The 25625-nt window shown below is 36.7% G+C and overlaps 2 protein-coding genes across 8 annotated transcripts in view; one reads left to right on the top strand and one right to left on the bottom strand.

Moving 5' to 3' along the window:
* LOC146001849 (NAD(P)H oxidoreductase RTN4IP1, mitochondrial-like) overlaps window positions 1-4694 on the bottom strand; it is a 46722-nt gene extending 42028 nt beyond the window's left edge. The window contains exon 1 of the mRNA XM_083139573.1: window positions 4574-4694. The gene's annotated coding sequence lies outside the window, so the exon portion shown is untranslated. The remainder of the gene's footprint in view (window positions 1-4573) is intronic.
* Window positions 4695-4734: 40 nt separating this feature from the next.
* The window catches only part of cora (erythrocyte membrane protein band 4.1 like coracle), a 61612-nt gene continuing 40721 nt past the window's right edge, over window positions 4735-25625 (top strand). The window contains exons 1-9 of one of the 7 annotated variants that reach the window (XM_083139515.1): window positions 4735-5112; window positions 9834-9903; window positions 12465-12650; window positions 13499-13646; window positions 20467-20554; window positions 21571-21615; window positions 23190-23363; window positions 24433-24585; window positions 25366-25551. In XM_083139515.1, the coding sequence (XP_082995641.1) occupies window positions 12483-12650; window positions 13499-13646; window positions 20467-20554; window positions 21571-21615; window positions 23190-23363; window positions 24433-24585; window positions 25366-25551 (962 nt within the window). In that variant the 5' untranslated portion in view covers window positions 4735-5112; window positions 9834-9903; window positions 12465-12482. Of the gene's footprint in view, window positions 5113-5645; window positions 5801-9833; window positions 9904-11263; window positions 11354-12464; window positions 12651-13498; window positions 13647-20466; window positions 20555-21570; window positions 21616-23189; window positions 23364-24432; window positions 24586-25365; window positions 25552-25625 lie in introns of those variants that run through there. The other 6 variants (XM_083139520.1, XM_083139521.1, XM_083139528.1 and 3 more) reach the window with 6 other exon arrangements.

Below are 25625 nucleotides of genomic sequence, written 5' to 3'. Positions count from 1 at the left end.
TAACAAGCACAGAAAATAAAGGAGAAAGAAGACATCTGAAGGGCATTCCCATCGGTTGAGGAGACATTTTTCTTCGGTGGTCAATGCGAGCTACCGCTTCGTGGTGACGATGACAGTGGCCTACTAAGGGAGATTTCACACCGTGTTGCCTGAGGATTTCACAAGTCGAACGTTGGTTTGTGAGGCCTTTTGTGTTGCTACGGTGTGAAACGTTTTTGTTGATTGGCTCGTTCCATACGTCATGTATCGCGTATCCCTTCGGTCTGAAATCTACTTAAGTCTTGAAGGTCCAAGTCACAAGGATGGAAAATTAGGGCTTTGTTAAGGTTAGGTGCGAAGGCAGGCGAAAGCACCATAAAGGATAATATCCAAACTTGCAGGAAGAACGCATTTTACCTAAGTCTCGAATACGAAATGATAAAAACTTCTGGTGAGTTGATTTTAAAAAATGTGTCCGAGATAAAGAATGGCGTACCCAGGATTATCGGTAGGGAGACGGGTTACGAATACTATTTTTGGTAGTCAGTTCTCATTTTGCCATCTTTTCCTGTCTTTGACGTTCCTTTTTTAAGGAATACTGGATCAAATGGGGTTATGACCCCACCAATCCTCCCTTGGGCACGTCACTAGAAATAAATAAGTAAGCATTTGATCATATTGAGAGACGAAACATTAGATGTGTTGGGAACTGAAGGGTTTTCAGAGGCTTGAATATGAACAATTTAGTGGGTTTCGGCTTTTATAAGAGCTGCAAACATGGGAGGACAAGACACAGTAGTGGTGTTCAGGCTCGAATCAGAGAAATATTCGAGAACTGTCTGCGTCCACCTCGTAGCCGACAGTATAAATCTTGCGTTGTCGAGTGAATTGTCCATCCCGTGCATGGTAACGGCTTCGTAAAAACACTCAGACATCATAGATGTGTTGATGCCTGATGAGAAGAAATGGACAAACACACACACACTCAGATGGTTCTGGCACACAATGTTAATGCATGGAAACAGGGGAGTCGAGTGGTAAAAAACGTTCCGATTTCATGTTCTGATTAAAATGGCAGCCTTAAACAGTGGCAACCATTTAGGGGATAGTTGCTCCCCATTTTTTCGCCTCTTAATCCTAGGCCTTGTCTACCAAGAGAAAGTAAACTTTCCTTGTACCCCCCCCCCCCCGGTTTGAAACCCAATCGCCACCACAGACCTTAAACATACAATTGTGAGATTCTATCTATACCCCTTAAAAATATGATGTTCAGCCCCCCCCGAAAGGAATTCCTGGATACGTGCCTGCTTCAAATAATATGAAATAATAGATGATCATATAAAGTATTAATAGTAAATTATTAAGGTGTAAAGAAGGCAATCTCATCTTATAATGGATAGACTGTAAACTCCAGGGAAAGACAGAATTCATATTTATAAACATATAGTGCTTCAACATGTTGTATAAACAACAACCGTTAGTGCTATTTACATTGGTGATGTCATGAAAAGTGTTACCAACTGAAACTTTCAACAACTAAATTTAGTTAGTTTGCAAGATGGGCAAAACTCGCAAGTTCATGAAAATTTCAGAATATAAAAACAGGGATTTACAATAATTTCAAAGTCGTTATTTATCAATGATTGTTTGTCAACACCCTTCCTCTGTCTAGCTGAGTTTCTAACCTTCCTCTCTTAACACCACGATTATGTTTTCCAGTTTTAAGTGTTCCCTAGGGAGGGTTCGTTGAAACCCCTTCTTGTCTGAGTACATAGGCGACTACTGTATACCTAGTTTTTACTGAAAATCCGGTCTCCCGTTCCGTGTGCGACTAACAAATAGTGTATTTTTAAAATTTTATAATATTTCAATTTTTATAGTTTTATGTTTAGTTTTAGATCTAATCGTATTGAGGATTTGGGGTTTTGGACCATTAATTTAGCATATTTTGAAAACCCGGTCTCTGGCACCGTGCGCGACCATCGACATAATTTTTTCGCGTGACCCACGAAGGGTTGTAATCAACGACGTGTTGAATTGTTTAGATTGGGGGAAACAAAGCATTTTTTTGTATTTTTGTTAAGTGCCACTCTTCTTCCACTTTTGGCTAATCGCAACGATGAGGATGAGTGATAATTAGATGAAGGGACATTCACAAAGAATACCATACCAGTGGCGTAGCGCAGTTCTCTTGGGCCACCCTGGAAGCAAAATATTGGAGGTCCTCTTACCGACAAAAAATATGATGCTAGAGTGGGACGGACGTACAATTTTTAGCTAGTCCCCTTACCACCCCCCGAAGTTGTACAAGAAATTTACTTTTACCCCAAATACTCCCATTTTTGTTATCGACTTATACATCAGTGTATTACCTCCTTGAAAGTAAATCAGGATGGTCTGAATCTCTGATAAATAACTGGAAGAAGAATCTGGAAAAATCTTTCGTATTTCTCGCACTGCCAGGAGTCTTTTTGGAGGAGGGGAAAGCTTCCCACTGCCAAATATTTTGTTCGTGATCATTTCGTCTTTTTCTTGAAACATTTTTTAATGAGGTTACATATAATACACAGATATTTTAAAAAAATACTGTTGTGGAGGGAATTGTCAACGGATAGTAAACACTAATTTCATGGACTGTGAGGTGGTTGCGCCTTCAGCCCCTAAGCCATCCCTGGCTGCGCCAGGTCAAGATTCAACGTAAGAATAGCTCACATTAGCGACCAATATACTCAAGCAAACTTACCACTGCAGTTATGGGGGTTGAACCGGAATGGTCGCCGTCTCCGGTCTTGGGAGATAAAGCTGTGATAGGACCCTATTCACTGGAAATTTGCCGCTTGGAAGGACTGAACCACTCCCCCACCAAAAAAGGTTCGACCTTAATATCATTATTCCTAATTTTAACGCTGCCATTCTTTTCGATAGACCATTGATCATATATATCTTAAAGAAATAACCGTTTTATTAATAGATCATCAGTGCTGGAATTTTCATAAGCATCCTCCTCCACTGCATTGTCTCTTTTCACTTCGAACACTGCAGATCACAAAATCGTGACATATTGGGAAAGAAAAACTGGTTCGACAGAAATGTCCACATAATTTCAATATGTAAGAAAAATGAACTTCACAATATTACACAAAATAATGGACACATATAACTCATACGCGTATATCCTGCGTGGCAGAGGAAGGGATAATGGCCCTCAGTTCAGGTCAAGGTGGCAATTTTGGGCCCCTTTGAAGTAAAACGTAACAAGTGTAGACAATGTGGGAAATTCATTTCAACTCTTATTTCAATATGAAAAGACTTGGGGCCCCCTTCAAAATATTTAATGTGAAGTTAAATTTCAAATATCAAGTGTAACACTAAGATTAGCGGTAAAAGGTCATGAATTACCAAGTTTGATGTTTATTGTGCAGCAATAAGGAATCCCCTGGTTAAGCAACTGAATCTCACTCTACACTACGTTTACGACAATCTGCGTAGCTATAACGGTATGAGATGAAGGATATTTTCCTATCGATTGCTATCTGCCGAGCAAGTAAGTTAATTCTGCATTTCGGAGGGGACCCACATGACAAGTTACCCGGGTCCCTCCTGCTGAGAGAATGCACCACTGCACTGCACGAGACATCGTCACATCATGTTACTGGGAACCAGATTTCTGTTTCGCAAATCGTTCCTTTTTGTTTTTGTAAGCGACACTATCTGTGGAATTGCTGCTATTATATAAAATTACAAGAGCACATTGCGGGGCCCTTATACCTCGGGGGCCCCATTGCGGGGGCGTTAGCTACGTCTCTGTACCATACCCAGGTCGGGACTCGAACCCGGGAACTTCAGTGGTGCGTTCCAAAGTTGAGCACTTCAAGTGCTTGCTCGAATGGTTTGGGCTGGTGAGAGATAGTTGCATTTCTCAGCTCGCGTATCGTTTACTCAAAGTATAACCTTGCACAAACTATTTAATTGCCATAAATGACAGAGGTTTCGTGGCCTCCCTGATGGCGCAGTGGTAGCGTTGTTGCCTTGAATTCAAGGAGTCCCGGGTTCGATACCCGGTGGAGGCACATAGTGGTTCGGATCCCACTTTAAACTGTAGGTCCAGTCCCGATTAGCCTTACTGTGCATAAAGTGGACTTAAGACACCAACCCAAACAAACAAAAACATCGATTAGATTACCCCATATTAGACATCTTGAAGAGGTGGCAACGGGTTGCCAATCTAAGTTATACAAAATATAATTTCATTTCAGTCTTAGTTAAGCAGGAACATTAAAACTTCTGAGGAGCAACATGCCTCATTTGACCGGGACCTCTGAGAGAGGACCCGCTTTGACACTCCTTGAAAAAATACTTATCCCTCCTTGGAGAAAATAAACAACATGCGAACGTCCTTAACATTCCCACTGCTGAAATGTAAGAAAGAAAACATACTGAATTTTCTGTGCTATACTTTAGTCATTGCATGTGTAGGGTAAACAATTTTCTAAACTTTTCTTCTTTTTTATAATGCATTGACCCATAAAAAACCCATTGGTTCCTGTTGCTTTGCTTAGATGGGCCATGACAAAAGTTAGAAAGTTTGACTCACAGTGCATGGCAGTCAATAATCTCCGTGCAAACCTACTCATAAGACGAAGCACATACGTTATTGTTCGCTTGTTTACAAAAACAATTAGTACTTGTACGTTTTAAAGTCAACGTTCGGCTGGCATTTCACAACGGAGCCTCCTGTACGAGCTATGCATGGTAATTCTGCTGTAACTCGGCGATTACACTGCCATCTATGAGACTTCCCGATACAACTGGTGTCGTGTTGTATGTGTAGCATTTCAAAATAGTTCGAAATACCTTATATAAAAACATTTCTTTGGTAACTTTCAGTAAAGCTGTTACATTTTTTCATTGAGAATCTCTCTCAACAGATTCGTTTAAAGTCTTAGTGCATTTTCATTAGTGTCTGGTTGGTAGAAAAGAGCTCTTTTGGGTTTGGACTACTTTCACTTGCGTCAGTGCGTCCTATTATTAAGTGCCCTACCCTTTTCGGAGGTTAATGGTTTTTAAGTGTTTTCGAAGAGATTTCATGGAGTATTCGCAAGAATTGGAAGTAGTTATGGAATTTAGTACCAAGTAAGTTATTAGGATGTCAATTTTATACTTAGTTTATGTTTTATATATGTCGGACTACGGCGTATGTAATGTGGGAACGCATAGAGAAGGGATCTATACGACAAATGTAAAATGATTTGACAATAATTGATAAATTCTAACTGCCGTTAAAATAACATTTCTACAACATTCAGATATAATTTTGAGATGCATATTTATTATAGCTGTTTTAATATGCAGTATGTGAACCAATGCTATAAGGTTGTTTATAAATCTTATGTATGCTACTGGCTTGTTGATTGCATTTTAGAAGTGGTTAAAGTAGGTTTAGCTGTAACTATTAAAAGTATTGAAAATTTCCAGTTGTGTGTGCATCTCCTCATGTGTACGGTACATATGAATAATTTTCTGGGTAGAGTATGCTCGCTATACACATCTCCCCGATTGGGCGTAACTTATGACGGAACAGAATTGGGACAAGGGTATGATTTCAGTTGGGTGCGGCGAAGAATGTTTCACGTGCTGTTGGGAAGATTGTCGGGAGCGCGTGTGGGCGATAAATACAAGGAGCTTAAAAGGGTCATCGTATGATAAAGGCTGAAGTCATATTAGCTAGTTAAGCTACTTAATAAAAGGGTTCTGTGAAGTGGAACCTCAGAGGAAGCTACTGTATTCTGGAGAGAAACCTGAGTAGGCTGAGGAATGTTGGGCAAGTGTCTTCGATGCAGTGTGTTGTAAAATACCAGTGAGCCTATATGTTAAAGAAACAAGAATCCCGCCTTTTATTGCTGTGCCTTTCAACATAAGATATCTGTAAGAAAGATAATCTTTTTTTCTAAACAGCCTGTTGATTTCAACATTCCCTATCAACTATTTATAAACGTAGCCCCCGACTTACTGATTAAGGTTTTTTTTAAGGGGCAGTGTATGTTCCTTAAGGTGGAGGAACAAGCTAAGAATGTTCCTATGTTTTGGCTTAGAAGGCCATTGATTGATTGATAGATAGGTAGTTTTATTCACCTTTAGAATGAGTAGTCATGGTTTTCATTGGATAACATTTTACTAGAGATTTTTTTCTTATTGATTTATATGATGTACAAAGTATACTACTTCATGGGATGATTTGCAATTCAATACATAATACAACAATGATAATAGTACAGAAAATACATATTATAACAAGAGTTATATCAAATTTGTAAATAGAGAAATGTGTACACTTAAATGTGTGTATATAGATATATACGCATTGTAAGTAGGCAATGGGATTTTTTTTTATTTGTTACATATCAAAATATTCATCCACTTTGTAATACATTGTCTCCAGAGAAATTCTTTGACTTGATTTCTGAAAGTTTTTTCTTCATTTTCTTGAATACATTGGGTAGTTTATTGTATAGTTTTAATCCTGTGTGCTAAATACTATTTTTGTTAACTGTAATCTTATAGTCTCTAAGTAAAAGTTATTTGCTGTTCTTGTGTTGTGTTCATGGAAGTTGCAATTTTGGTTAAATAAGTGTGCATGCTCGTGTATGAATATAACTGTTTCTGAGATATATAATCAAGGCACTGGCAATATACGAGGATGTTTAAAGATTGGTTTACTAGGTGCTCTAGGAGCTTCTTGCATTATTGTTCTGACAATTTTTTTCTGGAGTTTGATAATAGTTTCTACTTTTGATGATATGCCCCAGAATGGTATCCTGTATGTTATTCTTGAATTAATTATTCCATGGTACAAAGTTTTCATCATATCTTTTCTTAGGATATTCCTCAGGATTTGGAACATGTAACAATATGAGCTCAACTTTTCGGATAATATATATATATATATATATATATATATATATATATATGTATATATATATATATATATGTATGTTTATCCCATGATAGATTTGCATCAATCTATACCCTGCTAGAAATTTCTACTGTTTTTGGTAACAGTAGTATAAGCTGGAGACGGATTTCTTAAAATTTACAGGAGAAAAGACGAGAAAGTACTTACGGAATTGCGTTCTTGAGGACTTTCTGAAGCCGGGGAAATTGTTTTTTAGAATCGTGCAACGTATTTTGCCTGTAAATAAGGTATTTTTCGTCAATCATGCATCTCCGTTGCACGATAGCTCGTGCCGCCATTGCCGTCGACTACGTGAATCAAATGTTCCTTGCGTTCGGTTATGTAACCCCCTCACAGTGTAGCAACCACGCGGAAGTTTGACAAGATGACGTGTGAGCGGTTGTTTTTTTTCCCAATGTAAGGTAAGACTCTAGTTTACGTCCTTTTCCTAAGGAATACGTGTCATACATCGTCGGAAAGCTTATTTTATAAGGAATTCAACAACGTAAATCCCAAAGCGAGCAAAAATTTCCTGAAGGAGTAAATCTAGAAAAACCGATGTTGTCCGGATATGCGCAATTGAACGTAATGGGGAATGTTTTAGATGATGAAGCACATATTTAGGGGTGAAATGAGTGCTAATGGAACCTAACCTAACAGGCCTAACCTAACCTCATAGGCATACCTCGACCCCGTGAATGGATAGTGGGGCTATCGTGAACAAATCGAGAAAAACCGATGTTGTCCGGATATGCGCAATGGAACGTACTGAGGAATTTTTTAGATGATGAAGCACAGATTTAGGGGTGAAATGAGTGCTAATGGAACCTAACCTAACCTCGTAGGCATACCTCGAACCCGTGAATGGATAGTGGGGCTATCGTGAACAGAAAGTGTAAAAAGAAAAAGGTACTTACCCGAAGAGATGCCGGGTGCCGCACCACGATCGCGCACCGCGAACGCAAAGAAGCAATCGCCATGCAGATAAGGACGTAAAGTAGAGTCTAGCCTCAATTTTTGCTTAAAAACCTTTCGTGAATAGTTTGTGCGGCATTTATCGGTTCATAAGTTTGGAAACACTGCACATCAGCTGACGATACTGCATATCAGCTGACGATAGACAACGTGAGTCAAAATTTGGCCGCCGAATTAGCAACGACCAAGAAATGATTATAATGTTAAGAATAACGCTTTTTTCATGGAAAAAAAAGTGATCCCCAGCTTGAAAAATCTTCCGCTATGCATATGAGGTAAGTAGCAATGATTTAAATTTGAAAACAAACGAGTTTAATGTGTCTCCGGCTTATACTACTGTTACCACTGTTTTCAGTAGACAGAATTGACTGTTATCAACTGAACTCTACTGTGTCTCTTGGAAATCTACTGAACAAGTACAGTAGAAGAAATGGTACTAGTTTACTATCCTTCGGACAGATTTCTTCATTTCTACAGAAGAGACTACTTAACGTAATAAGTTCCTGTAGTATTGCCTAACATCGGGAAAGTGTTTTGTGTGAAATTCAGGTAAGTTTTCTGTATCCTGGAAACTGATTTCTTCAAATTTAAAAGTTTGGGGGCATGTGACTCCGGCCAATTTCTAACATGTCTTTAACGGGGAGTCTATAGAGAAAGCCGCGTTAGCGGTTGGGGGCGGTAGGTCAATTACCCCAGGAGCCGAGCCCGGAATGGGTCTAAAATATGGACTAAAAAATTTCAAATGAAAATAATTTTTTAGTTTAAATTTCCCACCGATCCCGGGATGGATAGCCCCAAAAACCATTCACGGAATGTTCCGTGAAGCAGATGGGTAAGTACGAATGTCAAAAATTGACGAAACTAAGAAATAGGTGTCCGAAGGATAGTAAACTGTTACCGCTGTAAATATAACTTTTCATTCCCCCTGATTTACAATTGTTTTTATATCTATTTGAAAATCTAAACACAGTAGAAGTTTCAAAACACCTATCGATCTACTGAAAACAGCACAGTAGAGAAACTAAAAGTGAAAATAACTTCTTCAGTATTATATTGAATATGTATGTAGTGTTTTTAGCTTAAAATGGTGGCTGTAAGTATTGAATTTCATTCATCCTTATTAAGAATTTTTATTTATATCTGTTTAAAAATATGAACACAGTAGATGTTTCGAAACACCTATAGATCTACTGTAAAACAGAAGACAAAATTTTCAGCAGGGTATTCCTAAAAATTTAAATCACAATCAATTATGGGTCATTCCAAACAGATAACATAAAAATGTCCACTTTTCCAACGGTATGATTTTACAATACCGGAACTTTCCAATTTCGTCCATATTTCGCATACTGACTAATTTAGGGCTCCTAATCACGAATCTGCAGTTAAAATTTGGCACTCTTGTGTAGAACTCAAAATAACGTGTAGAAGGTTGTGATTTTACAATAGCAAAAAAAGGCATAATTTCATTAATAATGAAAACACTTGATGCATTGTATGTTTGGCTGTCTGTTTCGTTTCCCTCAGCAGCAATTTCAGAAAATCCTAGACATACTTATCATGGGATATTTTATCTGAAATGACCACTCCTTTTGCCTGTTTGAGCATTTTTCACTGCGAAGAAGCTCTCAATTCTATACAGTATCTAGTAGCTTCATTCGTGTGAACTATTTGGTGCTTGAGTAAAATCCTCTCCCTGCAGCACTCTAGACCCCACTCAGTTGACAGTAGTCAAATTTCAACAAACATATTTTAAACCTTGAACACTTGCTCCATGTACGCTAGTTGTCTTTGAAAAAGACTTATGTATTTACACATTATTAATTGTTATGATTGCAATGTTGAAGTGTGTTTGTGTGTGTGTGTAAAATTTTTCATGTCTATATTTTTATGTAAATAACCTTTTTTTTCTGTCTCTCCCTTACAGTTGATATTGGACATTAAAACCTGGAAAGAGCAATGTTGTGAATTCCGTAACTTGCATTGGTTTTCCTGTGGTAAGTTTGTTTAAGCATATGTAATGACTGTTGTACAAAAGTCTGTCTTCCTGATCTTGCAAAAGATTGGCATGTTAAGTTTTTTTTTTATCTTAAAAGTTCAATTAAGATAATAAAATGAATTTCAGTAGTATATGTTTTTCTCTATCAAGTGTTTTGGTCTTCTACAGAATTAGACTGAAAAAAAAGGGAAGGATAGGAAGGTGGGTGCTCAACCAATAACCATAGCAATTTAAATTTGATAAATAATACTCTTATGTTCCAAAATATGGTATACAAATGAGTTCAACTCTTAAGATTATTGAGTGTTGCACTGTGCTAATACATATGCAATATTGAAAGATGCATCTACCCAGTAAATGTTACTCAGGGTGTCTACCAGTCTGGAAAAACTGGAAATCCTGGAAAAGTCTGGTAATTTTTCTTTTCTTGAAATGTCTGAATTTTACTGTTTCTGGAAAATTTGACATTTTTGTAGTAGTGCACTAAAAGTAGGGTTGTGATGAAAGAAAATAGGACAAGCAAGAAATTTTAAATTTGTTGTGGGCTTCAGTTTGGTATATTGAGTATTGCCGGTAGATACAGTACAAATTGCATATTAAATACTTTAGGAAAAGGTCATGTTGTGAACTGTTTTTAAGTAGAGATCTACTGCATTAAGTGGCTATTGACATTTACCTCTCTTTTGTTATGCGTTTGGTTGATATTAGGATTAGTACAAATGTTATGAAATTTTACGGTAGCCTACTATAATTGTTATGATTTTTTTATGTAAGAAAAAATTCTTTGTTAGCCATTAGTTAATGCGTGATATGTCCGCTGGTTCCCCAATCCAACAGTCAATTTCTGTTCATTTTTCCATATTATTATTATTGCTTTTAGCATGTGAAGTGAATATTCTTCCAGTATAAGCCCCAAGACCAGTAACTGGGACAAATTTAAGTAGAAAGTCCAAGGTGCAACATTTACCCTTGATTTATTGAGTAAATGTCCAAGTACGCAGGTTCTGTTTCAAACAGAATTAATTAAAGAAGTGAATGAACCACTGTTTCTTCGTGGAGAACATTTGTAAATTTATGTCAGATTGGTAAAATATCAGTTATTGGTACTTGATCAGCATTGACAAAAAGTTATCTTTTCATACCCAGTAAAACTAGACATGTGCTAGAAATACTAATAAAACAAAGCCAATGTAAGATGCTTTCATTATTTATCATAAGAGATAGGCATCCTTTAATTTTGTTCAAAATATTTAAAAAAACAGTAATATATTACTATTCCATTACAACTGTAAACTATACCCTGCCGATGGGGCTGTTCATTGCCAAATTTTTCCTCTAGAGGCACCACCCCTGTTGTGTCCCTAAAGAATTTAGTTCATCATCTGGCTGCCCTGAGCTTTACATTGGAGCACAATAGGATGGCTATTAAAACGTTATTTTCAACAAAGGTAAGAATTTCTCCTGTAAATCTATAACAAAAATGTGTTTAGCAAACCTTCAAAGCAGGGTAGCTCAGGCAGGCTAAATGTAGTATGTTTATGCACAAAGAGCACTAAACTTGACATAATTTTGGTCGTTCCTAGCTGCCATGGGTCTATAATACAAACATTTAGATTTTTACACTACGCTTTTATGTTTCCTCTTGTTGCGACTTGTGATTTTGTGTAATTCAACGTCGGGAGTAGGAATCTGAAAAAAACTCTCCAAATTACAAAGAAAAATGTATTAAATGAGTAAGTGCATGATATATAATATTTATTATTATACACTATGCTCTATAACTTAATATTAACTTTCTATTAAGCAGACATTTTTTCCTCGTATTTTCGTCCTTTTTGTTTTGGGTTAGAACAATTTTAAAATTATAATTCCTGTAAATAAGAAAGCCCTAGAGGTTACGAGACATGAAACAGAATATAAAATATATTTGTAATAACTATTCTTCTCGATAAAGTAAAGAACCGTATTTAATAGCCATGAGGAAAAGTATGATATCACGTAAAAAAAGGAGTCGGTTATTAATAACAACTATAAAAATAAAAGTACAGTTGCGTGGAATTATTATGTATTAGTCTTTACCAGATTCACAAGAATAAAGATTATTTATCTATCATGTTCTGACATAATTTCTGATGTTAAGATGAAATTAAACTTACAATTTAATGTAATAACAGCGTTCAGCATCAAATTCCCCATGTATTTAAATGGGAGAACAATTGCCCATCAAAAGCATGGGAACTCAACAGGGTTGCTGCCACCTACAATAGTTTGCTTTGACCAGGCCCATTTGACTGTTTTACTTTAAGATGCTCATCTTCTGGTCTTCCTTATTAATTTTATCTCCACAACCTGCACCTTGCTTCAATCTCTTCACAGTTCAGTGGAATCCTGTTCCCAGTTGTTCACTTCCGTTTATTTCCTTATTTATTTTTCTTTCTTCAATTAGGCCTCCCAAATCTTCCTCACCATTCTTCTCAGGATGGTAAAATCTGGTCTCCATTGTATTCTGTTCTCAGATTGTTATTAGCAGTTTTTTTTTTTTTTTTTTTTTTTTTTCAGTTGACTTTGTGAAAAGCAATGCCGGAAGAGAAGATACAGGATAATGGGAAGGGAGTGGAGAATGGGCCTTCAGAGCCAACTCCTGCATCTCCGTCACCATCCAAGTCTCGTAAAGCACCGAAGGGAAAGCTTGTGTTGGCACGAATCAGATTACTCGATGGCAGTGACATGGATTTGCAAGTGGAGGTTAGTTTTTTTCTATTGCCTAGACCAGTAGTTCCCAAAGTGTGCACCGTGCCACCCTAGGGTGCCGTGGCTCGCTTACAGGGGCACCGTGAAATGTTCAAATGTTTTCATTGCAATCATATGATTGCTCCAAATATGTGCTCTTTAGTACTTTTTACATATAAAATGTTTCTGAATTTGAAATATGTGTTTATTTTTGTACTTGAGCAAGCAACCTATCCACACTAACAGAGCGTTGGAAGTATTAGATAGGCCTACATTCTGACTTGGGAGCCACGGAAAAATCTTGAAACACTAAGGGAGCCATGCAACGAAAATGTTTGGGAACTCCTAGCCTAGACTACCATTTTGTATCAATTTAAGTTTTAGGTGTGCAAGAAATGAGTTTATTAAAGTAAATTTCAGTATCTCTACCACTTCATTGTATGCAAGATATTTTTTGGGGCATGTTTGCTGTGTACGTGCTAACTGAACAAAACAATCTTTTACTTTGTTTTTCTTCCACTTTTGGTTAATCACGAAGATGAGTGTGGATAGTGATAACATGAAATTGATGAAAGGACAATCACAATTACAGACAGAACAGCACAGAGAATTATACTGGCTGTGAGTCCAGTATGTACTAAGTGGAAAGAGAGGTGCCTAAGGAAAATTCACCCCTTACACTGCTGAAGTAAACAACTTTAGATCATAGATTATGTAGAATTGTAATTTTTTAGTGTATCTTTAGGTTACAATAATTTATTGATGTAATATAAACAAAAATAGAAGATCTTTTGTTTATACATTATGGTGTGGATGAATTTTTTTATTTTATTTGGGATTGATTGTAATTCTGGTTTTTGTAGCGAAAATCAAGAGGAATTGAAGTGTTGGAAAAGATCTGTGAAAGCATAAACCTGCTGGAAAAGGATTATTTTGGTTTGACATACGAAGATCGACATGATGCGAGGAACTGGTTGGAGTTGGATAAACGTGTTGTAAAAATATTAAAAAGTAAGTTCAGTAAACCTTCATGTAGCCATTCATTTTTATTAATTTGTTGGCTTGAATTTATATCATTACTCATGAAGTGTGATTTTTCATAAAATAAATATTGCATGTGGATGTCCAGTTGTTTGTGTTTAGAAATGTCATGTTGACAATGCCTGTACGTTCACATATTTTGCATAACTGGAGATGGAAATCTTCATTGTATGATCTGTATGAAATTATAAGTAGGTCATTGTATTGAATAATATAAATTTTGATGTCGACGGAAAGTGTGAAAGTTGCAATGAGGTAATTAAGTTTACCAAATTGCAAGTTTGCATACTCTTAAAAGCAAACAGTGAACAATCTTATTTAAAAGAAAAAACTGTTGTATTGTTGTACTTAAATGTATCTGTATTATAATAATATTACACAAACCTGCACATATAGATATTACTGGAGACTAAAATCACATTTATAGTCATGTCTTTATCTTCTGGGGATCCAAAGTTAAGTAAGGCTTACATGCATTGACTTAACGAAGGTAACCAACCATTCATCTTGTGATGCTATATGGGGATAAGAAAGGACTCTGGGCAATATTTCACTATTTACTCAAATGGTTTCAAATAAAATTTTGGTTTGACATATTGCTGGCTGAATATTGTTTTGTCTAATCTCCACTTTCATTGGAAGTGAGTTGATGTGTTAAAAATACAGGTCAATGCTTCACATTTCGAAGTGACATATCTGGCTGTCAAATGTCATGAATTATCAACATTAATAAAATGTTTGCGCAAATTGTGTAGTTTATTCAAAATCCATGAAAATCCAACTACTGAAGAGTTAGTGCCAGTATTCAGCCAGCAAAATGAAGATCAACATGACCCAAGAAACTTGTTGGAGTTTGTATTGTAAAAGTATTAAAAAGTAAGTTCATTAACATTTCTAACTTCCAAACTTTATTAATTTGTTGGCTTGAATTTATGTCATTACTCAGGCACCCAAATGGTTCTCAGATCTGGAAATTGAGTTTTTTTGGATATGAGTTTCATCCAATTTGTTTAGTTTTTCTTTGCATTAATTACCAAGTCTTGCATATGCTGTCTCCAGGGCCGGCGCCAGCCATTTTGCCACCCTGGGTGGTGGTGGCAGATGCTGCTCCCTTTCAATTCCCCCCATCATACACAGCAACGGGAAATTGAAAATAATTATATTCCTAGGTAAAACATGAAACTATAAAATAAATTATGAGAATTGTTACGCTATTTCAATGCTATTGAGCACAAAAGGATATCTCGCTCGACCACAGTTAAACTTTAAAAAATGCAACACTAATTTTGTATTATTATATTTTATGAAAACTCTCTCTCTCTCAAATGTATCTTAAATGTAACAAGTATTAGGAAAGAAATGAAGGCTTGACTTCATATGTTTACCGTTGAAGGTCTGTGATAATGATTGGATTTTTGAAAGAATTACATGTAATGGCCGGATCTCCTGCGTGGATGATCTGAGGTTTGAATTCTTTCCTGTGTTGTCCCAGCATAAAGTGGTACCAGCCTCAAATTAATGGGTACCTGGGGGCAACCCTGGAAGGTAAAGGTGGCCAGAGAGTGGTAGTGATCACATCACCTCCAAAATGGCCGAGATCGAGAATGTGTGTGGCCCTACCACACAGCACACAGCTGAAAATTGGAAAGTGTGTATGTACGAATTATTTCTTTGTAAATGCTCGGGGCCTAGGTTGCTTTTTGCCCGGTAGTCGGAGAAGCCAACGGTTGGGTTCTCTCAAAGGCTTCCCAGTTTGAGAGTGCCCTGCCGGTTTGGGGGCAGGTCGTTTGTCCGAGGTAGGTAAAAATACGGGGTTCCGACTTTGTTATGCTCTCATATCGCAGGAAGTTGCCGGTTCTCAGATGCTCCCACCGATGGATTGAGCAGTTTTTATGGATGAATAGAGATGTACAGAGAGTGAGCGCCGAATGTTTAGGGACCTTTGGGATAAAAACAGCGGGGCCAGGTTAGCACTATGCTAAATAGTGCGCTCGTAGCTCAAATAAGATGTACTGCACTGATGAGAGGACAGCATAGGGACTCTTGCGTGATAAACGGTAAGAGCGGGTTAGCACTATGGTGAATAGTGCGCACGTAGAGTGAAGTCCTGAGAAGTGCAATTCTCTGTGGTATGGGCCAAAAGACAACCGGAAGCAGTTGATATTGGATTTGTTATGAAAAGATGTATATATGGCGAAGGGTAGAAGTGTAAATAAATGTACATAAAGAGATAACTATTCACAGTATAAAAAGTATAAAAAACTTACGTGAGTGAGTATAATAGTCATAAAACTCCTTGCAGACAACGTTTCGCGAAGCTTCTTCAGTATATAAAATACTTCATCATATACAGTCAACTCTCGATTCTACGACCCTGGGTATAACGACCCTCTCGAAGTAACGACCCTTTTCCCGGGAACCGTGAAAAATTTAGAAAAAATTAGAAAATTTTGGAAAAAAAAAAGTTGAAAAATTGAAGGAAATCGGCCGAAAAATGCATTCTTTTTTCCTCCACTCATTCTCTTTACGAGCGCTCTACCCCTCACACTTAGGTCTGAACTAAAAATAGACACCACCACACCATGCTTGAGTGATATCCAATAGCACTTGACTTCTGCCCTCCCCTCCCTCAAGTGCACCAATGTTACCCCGCACCCGACTGCCACTACCCAACGTGCCAGGCTTGTTTTGCCACGCTTGCTCTTGGATACGCGAGAAGAGAAGCAACCTGTGCACAATTGAAATAAAGTAACATTATTTTAAATTCTCTTTTGTGAAAACTTTTCATGTTGTATTTTCCTTCTCACAGCACGCATCCTGTGCATAACAGGTTGTATAACTACCAGGATAAATGGTGTTACCATCTCCTAGGCATCTTTGTGTCCGTTTGAGCTCCCTTTAAGCTGCAAATTGGTGCAAATTCCAATAACGACCCCTTCGAAATAACGACCCTTTTCCCGGGAACTGTGAAAGGTCGTTGAATCGAGAGTTGACTATATATACAAATAAATCCAGGATTAGGTAAAAGAGGGTATTGGGATATGGAATTTAAAATTACACGAAGTTAAAAATGCCATGTAGGCTAAGAGATAATTCTAAAAGAACAGAGTACCCATATTACCATACGGAATGAATGACTACTGTAGCGTACGAATGCTACATCCCCTCCAATGAGAACTCCACAGATTCGGAAGCATCGCGGGCCACTTCCGGCGTGACATGGAATTTAACAGACTCTTCATTATTTTTTCCCCACTGTTTAAACATGTTGATCCAGGCCTCATTCAAGTTACCATCATCCCTATTTAGTTTTTTCCCCCTATCAACACAAATATTTGCAGCTTCATTAACGTTCATATCAGGTTGTTTATGAACTCTTTTCACCACTTCTCTTTTTCTAACCTTATGATTTAATTCTAAAACATGTTCAGGAAACCCGGTCTTCGGAGATTGTTCCCTAATATCCTTTTCATGCTCGTCCCAGCGAATTCCCAAGCTTCTTCCTGTTTGTCCAATATATGCTTTATTACAAGAGCAAGTTATCTTATACACGCCCTTCTCATCTCAGACTTCTTTTCGCCCCTTTCCATCCTTTTTGTATTCAGTAAAATATTCCTCTATATTTCGGGGAGCTCTCATTCCCCCTTTTAACCTGAAGTCTTTTAGAATCTTATCAGATTTTTCGGACACCCCTTTTACATATGGGATGCAGACGTATTTGTATTCTATTTCCCCTACCTCGATGTTCTTACTTATCCCATTCTTTCCACCTTCCTTATTCAAGACTTTAAGTGCCCCCTCTTTATTATCCTCATTTCCTCTACTTTATAACCATTTCTTAACCCCACCTTCATTATCCAATTTTCTTCTTTCTCTCTTTCCTCCCTACAATTTCAAAGCCTCTTGGCCCAAATGTAGAAGTTCATGTATAGATTATACTTAATTCTGTTTGCATGTTCAAAATTTTGGTGGATATATCTGTCCCCTGCCAACTTCTTGTAGTAAACCCCGGTCCGAAACCTGCCATTAACCCGTTCAATCCTCATGTCCAAATAGTTAATTACTCCTTCGTTTTCTATCTCACAAGTGAATTTTATTCTATCATCTTGTTCTCCCATGATTTCGAAAATACGATCTAATATTTCTTTTTTCCTGATAACCAAGATGTCATCAACATATCTACAAAAATATTTAATATCATTGTTAACCTCACTCAGTGAATCCTTCTCAATGAAATGGAGGAATATGCTGGAAACTATTCCCGAAACAGGGTTCCCCATTCCTTCATTCTGTCTATAAATTTTCCCGTTGAAACAGAAATAATTATATCCTGATATTAAATGGAACCACCGAACGAACTCCCAGGCTGTCACAACATCAGTTCCCTTATCCATAACCCACCTCTGAAGACAATCCGCAGCTTTATCTCGAGGGATGCTAGGATACAAATTAATGACATCAAAGCTACGGATTTCATCCTCCTCGTTTAGGTTTATCCCCTCCAATCCCTTCTTCACTTCCCAAGAATTCTCAACACTGTATTCGGTCTCTCCCCCCCCCCCCCCAACCTTCCTTAACCTCTCTACTAATGTTTTCGCCAGTTTATACCCAGGGTGAGAATACATGGGTATAATCGGTCTCATCGGGATCCCTTCCTTATGAGTTTTCGGAATACCGAAAGCGATAGGAAGTTCACCCCTCTTACAGTATTCAATAAGTTTCTTCTTTTCTGATCTCGAAAGTGTCAAACTAGTTTCTATCCCCTTTCTAACTACATTTTTTACCTAACTTATTGAGTTTCGTTCTATTACTTCAAAATCAACATTGGAGAAACATCTTTCCAATAACGTGCCATAGGCATTTTGTCAGATAAGGCTGAGAAAAATGAACTCGGGCATAAAATGCACGACTTCATTGAGGAAAGGATTAGGAAAGAGTTTAGAAAGGAAAGAGGTAGGGGAGAAATGAGAAGGCGTAGGGAAGAAGGGCATTGAATCCTAGGTGAAAAACTTAAACGAGTGAGGGTGTGGGTCGACAAACACAAGTTATTCCTTATTAGATCTGATAAGGAAAATAAATTGGTAATAATGGAGAAGAATACTTATAGGGAGAAATTGGAAAGATGTTTCTCCAATGATGATTTTGAAGTAATAGAACGAAACCCAATAAGTAAAGTAAAAAATATCTTGCTATCTTGCATAAAATGGAAACAAGCGTGTTTCAGACATGATTGACCGAAGATAGTATTTTTATTAGACTTTCCAAATACTGCGTTCGCCACTTGCCACGGTTACCGACAAAGTTAATAAATTTGAGGTTCTACACTTAGGCTACATTAGGTGCAAAATCATGACCCTTTTTCAGTTTAAGGCCTCCTTTGGTGTAATTGTTCTATTATAGCCGAAAGCACTTTTAGTTCATCTTTTAATTCAGTAGCAAGTTTCCTACACTTTTCAGACAAAAGATCACCTGGCATGTATTTATGCTTACTAATATTATAAAATAAATCGAAAATTCACTGTGATGTTTAAGCTTCTCAAATTTTTTTCTTTGAGCTAAAATAATCCTCTAGGACCTGGTAATAAAAATCAACTTTGTACAGTTTTTTTGTTTTTTTTTGATCTTCAAAAGTTTCATCATACTGAAACAACTACTTCTTTCGATTTCGGCCCTGTACAGTTTTGCCTCTCTTTGGATCATCTATACCTAATTCGATGCCAATTCTTTCTCATCAAGCGGGACTCGCAGGCCGCCACTCCCGACGCTTCCAGGAGTAGAGGTAGGGAGGCCCTGCCAGGCTGCCAAGCTGCGTCTAAGAAACTTAAAAAATTTTCATCACTCCTGCTGTTTCAAAGCTTCGACATGTTTGCAAGAAATCATTTAACACATCGTAGATTAATGTTGTGAAGACATTTGCTCATTACATAACGTGGAGTAAAAAGTCATAACCAGATAACTAGTGGCCAAAGGAATGTAAAACCACACAACTAGTTTGCAACACACTGACCCTCATGTGCGACCATTTGGACAGTTTTATTGTCGCCACTTATTTGAAGGAGCGCATCATAGACTATCCCACTTGATATCTCAACGGAGTTAAGACATCGAATCTGCTTTCCCACCTTGTGGCACTCAGTGGTTTTAAAGCGAGACTATACTGATAAGTTCCTTCAAAACGGTGTGTTGGCATATGTTAACTTCCAAGTTATTGTTACATAATATAATATTATATCTTTCAAGTTTTCAATAGGCTTATATTTTCTTCTCTTCATATTTTGCCACCCTGAAAATTTACCACTCTGGGCAGTGGCACGATCCCCCCCTCCCCCCACACCTTTCCACCGGCCCTGGCTGTCTCCATGTTTTCTTTCAACAACCTATAATTGAACCTAATTTCTGAACGCTTTTATTCAATACAATAGAAACTATTTAATAGCTTATAGTTTCATGGTATTTAGTGGTGCTTGAAATTATATCATGCATGCACTGTAATGTATTGTACATTCAATCTTTGGAGTTCCAATATAGTAAAATGCTCAATATTTTTGTGGAGTTTGCACCTGAGAACCATAAAATTGAAGTACCACTGCATGGTCTTCAATAGAATATACATTTGAAAATAGATTACTTGATGAAATTAGTGTTCATGAGGTTTACTATGTTTTTAGATGTGCACATAATTGTGCTTGTTGTAGCCTGTTGTTTGTTGGAATGCAGTCACACTCGCTCACTCTCTAAAGTATTAACACATGAAAGTCAAGTGTAAATTATTTTTTTGCTTTACTTGCAGATGAACCTTGGAAATTTAACTTCGAAGTGAAATTTTACCCACCTGACCCTGCACAACTTCAGGAAGACATCACAAGGTATAATGCAATGTCAGTTCATTATTCCGATCTAAATAATTCTATTATTTGAAAACTAGAGATTAAGTTTTTCTCAAAAGCATGTTCAAGTAGCTGGGCACACTAATAAAATGCTTGGGGTGTTTTACTACTTGCATTAAGTATGACAGTTTTTATGTGATCATTATCTTCGTAATAGTATAAATAGCAATCCTATTAATACATATGACATTTCATTATTGACCTTTTTTGATATTCCCCGGCCGGTTCAAATCCGGGAACTTTTCTAACGGTGGAAGCGGCCCCGGCGCCCACCCAGCGTCGAATAACATGGGTACCTGGGGGAAACCCTGGGGGGTAAAGGCGGTCAGGGCATGATGCTGATCACATCACCCCCACTCACGACCGTATCAAGAAAGTGTATACTATACGCCTTCATGGTGTGATGCTATGCACAGGGGAACACTTTACCTTTTTTTTTTACCTTTTTTGATGTAAAGATAATGTAGTTTTGTTAACAAAATCTTGTTAAATATGGAGAAAGTTTTGTACTCATTTTTTTCTGTGAAGCAGTTTTTTAAATACACAGAAACTAGTACTAAATTCTTGTGCGAAACTGTTTTTTTTTTTCATAGTTCTATTAATTTCAGTGGCCACTGCCACCATCCTCTTGAGAACTTGTAATATTGCTTGCGTGTTTCTGCTGTTTTTAGTTTTGCAGCATGCTGCTAGGTGTGCTGTTGTTGCTTTCAGGTCTGCAGCAGTTCACACCAAGAAATAGCAGACACCACCCTAGACTAGCAAGCAACATTACAAGTTCCTGTGGGGATGATGTCAGTTGAATTCATAGAACACCATAAAAAACAGTTTTACGGATAAGTCAGTACTTCATTTCAGCATATTAATTTTCTACCGGATCTTTCTTTCCCCGAAACTCGAAAAAAAAAAAAATTCCTTCCAAATTCAGTCTTGAGCTGATTTTTGCAACTTGCATTGCACTCTTGTTGTGTAATGTTATATAGATTTGCTAATTTTTTTCTTATTTTCAGGTATCATCTCTGTCTTCAAATCAGGAATGATATCTTACTAGGAAAGTAAGTATACATAAAGTATTAAATTAACTAACCTAGCTTGCATTATTGCAGTTAGGAATGAACTGTCAAAACATTTCATGTAACACCTGAATGGTTCATTCAGCTCCTTAATGCATGATAGGTTTTGTGAAGTGGCTCATGCTGTCACCTTGGAATCAGAGTCCCAGATTCAATCTCCAGTGGAAGCACTTTGCACAGTGATTCAGACACTACTTAATGTGAATATGCAGTCTCTGTTCCCATATCTGAGCATCAAGTTGACTGGTTGGTTTTACCTTAGAACGTGAGGATGAAGATTAGATTACTAAAGCTGGATGCTGAGGAAATGTGTTTTCAGTTACACGTTTTGATTGATAAAATTTCCAATGATTTAAATGAATGTCTATGATGGCCAATATTCATACCATACCTTCCAACCATAATTATAATACACTCTTCTGAATGAGAGTCGGCAGTGATTTTGTTGCAATAACTCATCAAATTTGAAGATCTGCTTGGTACACTCTTATTTATTGGGTTGGGTTGAGTTGAGTTGTTAAGTTCACTTTATGCACAGTTAAGTTAATTGTGACTAGACCTACAGTTTAAAATAGGATTTGAACCTTCTTTGTTGGAGTTTTTTTGTTTATGTGCATGTTAAATCCTCATTCACGGATTCTCTTTGACCTAATTTTCAATGAATCTGACAAAATTTAAATACATATACTTTTTAGAATGAAGAGAAATAGTGATATCTGTTTAAATATTGTATTTTACAGATTCCAATATGTCAAAATTGGCCGATGTTCATACATCAGCAATTGACTTCGTTGCATCCATACAGTAAAGGTACAAAAATTTAAAAATAGGCAAAAGGTGCATACAGTAGAGTTTTGCCTACAAGGAAGGGGTTTATCCAGAATTTTCCATTAAGGGGTGTAAATTTGTATTTGGGGGGTATAAGGGTAAATTTAGAGTCAAAATGACCATCACCTGGGACTTTGTGTAAAATTTTATGGGATGTTAGATGTGTGTGGATGAATTGCTGGGCCAAGGTGAAAAGCTTAAAATGCAAGAAAATAATGACCATGAGAGAATTTTAGGACTATGAAGATTGAATGAATGTTGCATTCTTTTATTTCTGACAGACCATAGGTTTTTGTATCACAACCAGTCTCAAAGAGCTCTTCCAGTAATCACACTTGGGGGTCTAAGTGAACACATTGTGCCAATCCAAAACTGTAGATTGAATGGTCAAATAGTTTTGCATGTATTGGCTCAATCCTGTAGTTAGTTTTATATAGTTTTTTTGTTTCCAAACACTTTTTAAATAAGAGAATCATATAACTTGAAATGATTTTTGAGACAGGCTATCATCTTACATGTTGTGCTGTTAAATAAATTTCAGCTATCATCATTAACCACAAGGAGAAAAAACAATACATTAAAACTGATGAAACCTCACCAATTTTAGTCTGTCTCAACTTTAGTGCTATTCATGAACTTAACTTTTAAATACCATCACTATGTCTATTTAACATTTGGTTTTGACACAAATGAAATGTGGTATAATAATTTGAATTGGTTTCCTGTAGGTTACCATGTTCATTTGTTACACATGCTCTGCTGGGATCATACTTGGTACAGTCCGAACTGGGTGATTATGATCCTGAAGAACATGGGCGAACATACCTCAAAGACTTCAAGTTTGCACCAAACCAAACACCGGAACTGGAGGAAAAAGTTATGGAGCTTCATAAAACACACAAGTGAGTATAATGTTTCACAGATATCACATTTTGTATTGTCTTGCAAACATCCTTACACAGCTATCACATGTTAAAGGTGTGAAAATGAAAGAGGCTTAACTTGCCTTCTGCTACAACAGCAGACAATATAAGTGCATTGGCAACATCATCCATGTGATTTAGCCAGCAGAGTTTTGCCTAATACCATATAAAGCCTGTGTTTTGCACCACCCACATGGCTCGAAGTCTGCGATACACTGGTTACAGTTCTGGTCATCACATGAAATTGTAAAATTGTAATGTACAGGATGAGAAATGCTCGGGATTATCCAAAATTGTGAAAAGCTAGAATTATACACCATTTTTTCCAGAAATGATTGTTTTAATGTTTCTAGAATAAAAACTGCCATTTCCAAGAAATTTCTGTCACTTTATCAGGATTACACTGACTTGGAAAACCTGGACAAGTCAGGGAAATCAACTTGAGAGAAAAATCCTTGAAAAGTGAGACAATTTAGGTGTTTTTTTATGCTGGTCAGATCAAATAAAACAGAACACTGTTCACTTTTTCCCTCCATCTAGCTTCTTGGTTGGCAAGATATGTAAAAAAATGCTTTGGTATTTTATTTTTGTTCATTAATTTTCATCAATGTTCTCTAGACTTGATTGCTTTGAATAGTACATAACTTAACATTTATGTATTAGTGTGCTCAAGCATTATAAAATTGGAAATTTATTTTAAAATATCTGAAAAGATCTGGAGGGTTGTTTTGGTGAAATAAGTGGGAACCGTTACAAAACTTCTAAAATTCATCACTTTTCCTACATCCCATTCAAAATTCCATAAATGTTCAGGATCCTGCACATGGTATTAGAATGCATCTCAATGTACCATTAGTCTGCAGCAGTTCCCACCAAGAAATAGCAGACACCACCCTAGACAAGCAAGCAACATTGCAATTTGTGGGGGATGGTATCAGTTGAAATTCATAGAACACCATAAAAAAACAGTTTTACGGATAAGTCAGTACTTCATATACCTTTAGTCATATTTAGAAAGTAGTTAATATTTCATTTTCTTTTATTACAGGGGCCAGACTCCTGCTGAAGCTGAACTGCATTACTTAGAAAATGCCAAGAAGCTAGCCATGTATGGAGTTGATCTTCATCCGGCCAAAGATTCTGAAGGTGTTGATATCATGCTTGGTGTGTGTGCGTCAGGTCTCCTTGTGTACAGAGATAGGTAATTAAGCCATAGACTTGTTATCTAGATGTATAAAATGGCATCGTATGAATACAAAATTGTGTGCATGTAAATTTTATTCCATGAGGCATGTTTTTATTCATCTTGCCATTGTTCAGAAATAAGTTACAATTACTTGGTAGATCTATTCTCATTGCCATAACTACATTTAAAATCATCATATCTCATTACATTTTGTGAATCTAATAAGTAAGCCTTCATAATGCATGGTAGGACCACATGTTTGGGATTAATAAAATATCAAGAGTTCAGTAAAAACTGGGCACATTTCGAGACCTAAAGCAGTATGTAAAGTGGCATTTCAATATTCAAATGATTAATAAAGTCACAAATTTGATTTGAAAATTATACTAATTACACAAAATAAATATTTTCTTTCTGATAGCATATTTATGTAGTTATCAGAATTTTTTAAGTTTATACCTTTGTGAAGGAGTCCATTTTTGCTTCTCAAATGTTTGCAGAATTAATAAATTGTCCATGATTTTGCATAACTCCCTGTATAATTCAGACTTCTGAAAGTGTTGGTAAATAAACTTTAATTTCACGTTTAAGGATTTATTTTGCATTTTGCAGTTTATTTTTCATCATAAATGTACTTCACACCTGTCAAAACCATGAAAAATGAACATTGCAGCATGCTATTTCACATTTTGTGTTTGTCAAAAACTAAATATGCATAGGGGAACATTCACATATTTTACATGATTTTAGTAGAGAAAACAACATTATTGGTATAATTATTATTGTCTTTTCCAGGTTAAGGATAAATAGATTTGCCTGGCCAAAAATCTTAAAAATTTCTTACAAACGTCACAACTTTTACATTAAGATAAGGCCAGGCGATTTTGAACAGTTTGAATCAACTATCGGATTCAAATTATCCAATCACAGAGCAGCTAAAAAATTGTGGAAAGTGTGTGTGGAGCACCATACATTTTTCAGGTATGTTTTAGAGACCTTAGAGGAAAAGTTTTCTTATTCTTCCACTTATAACTACAGTATCTGATTTATTTTCA

The sequence above is a fragment of the Lepisma saccharinum genome, chromosome 1, assembly GCF_977018435.1.
Source record: "Lepisma saccharinum chromosome 1, izLepSacc3.1, whole genome shotgun sequence".
Taxonomy (NCBI): Eukaryota; Metazoa; Arthropoda; class Insecta; order Zygentoma; family Lepismatidae; genus Lepisma; species Lepisma saccharinum.
The sequence above is the reverse complement of the archived record's forward strand: the minus strand, read 5'-3'. Positions and strand labels throughout refer to the sequence as shown.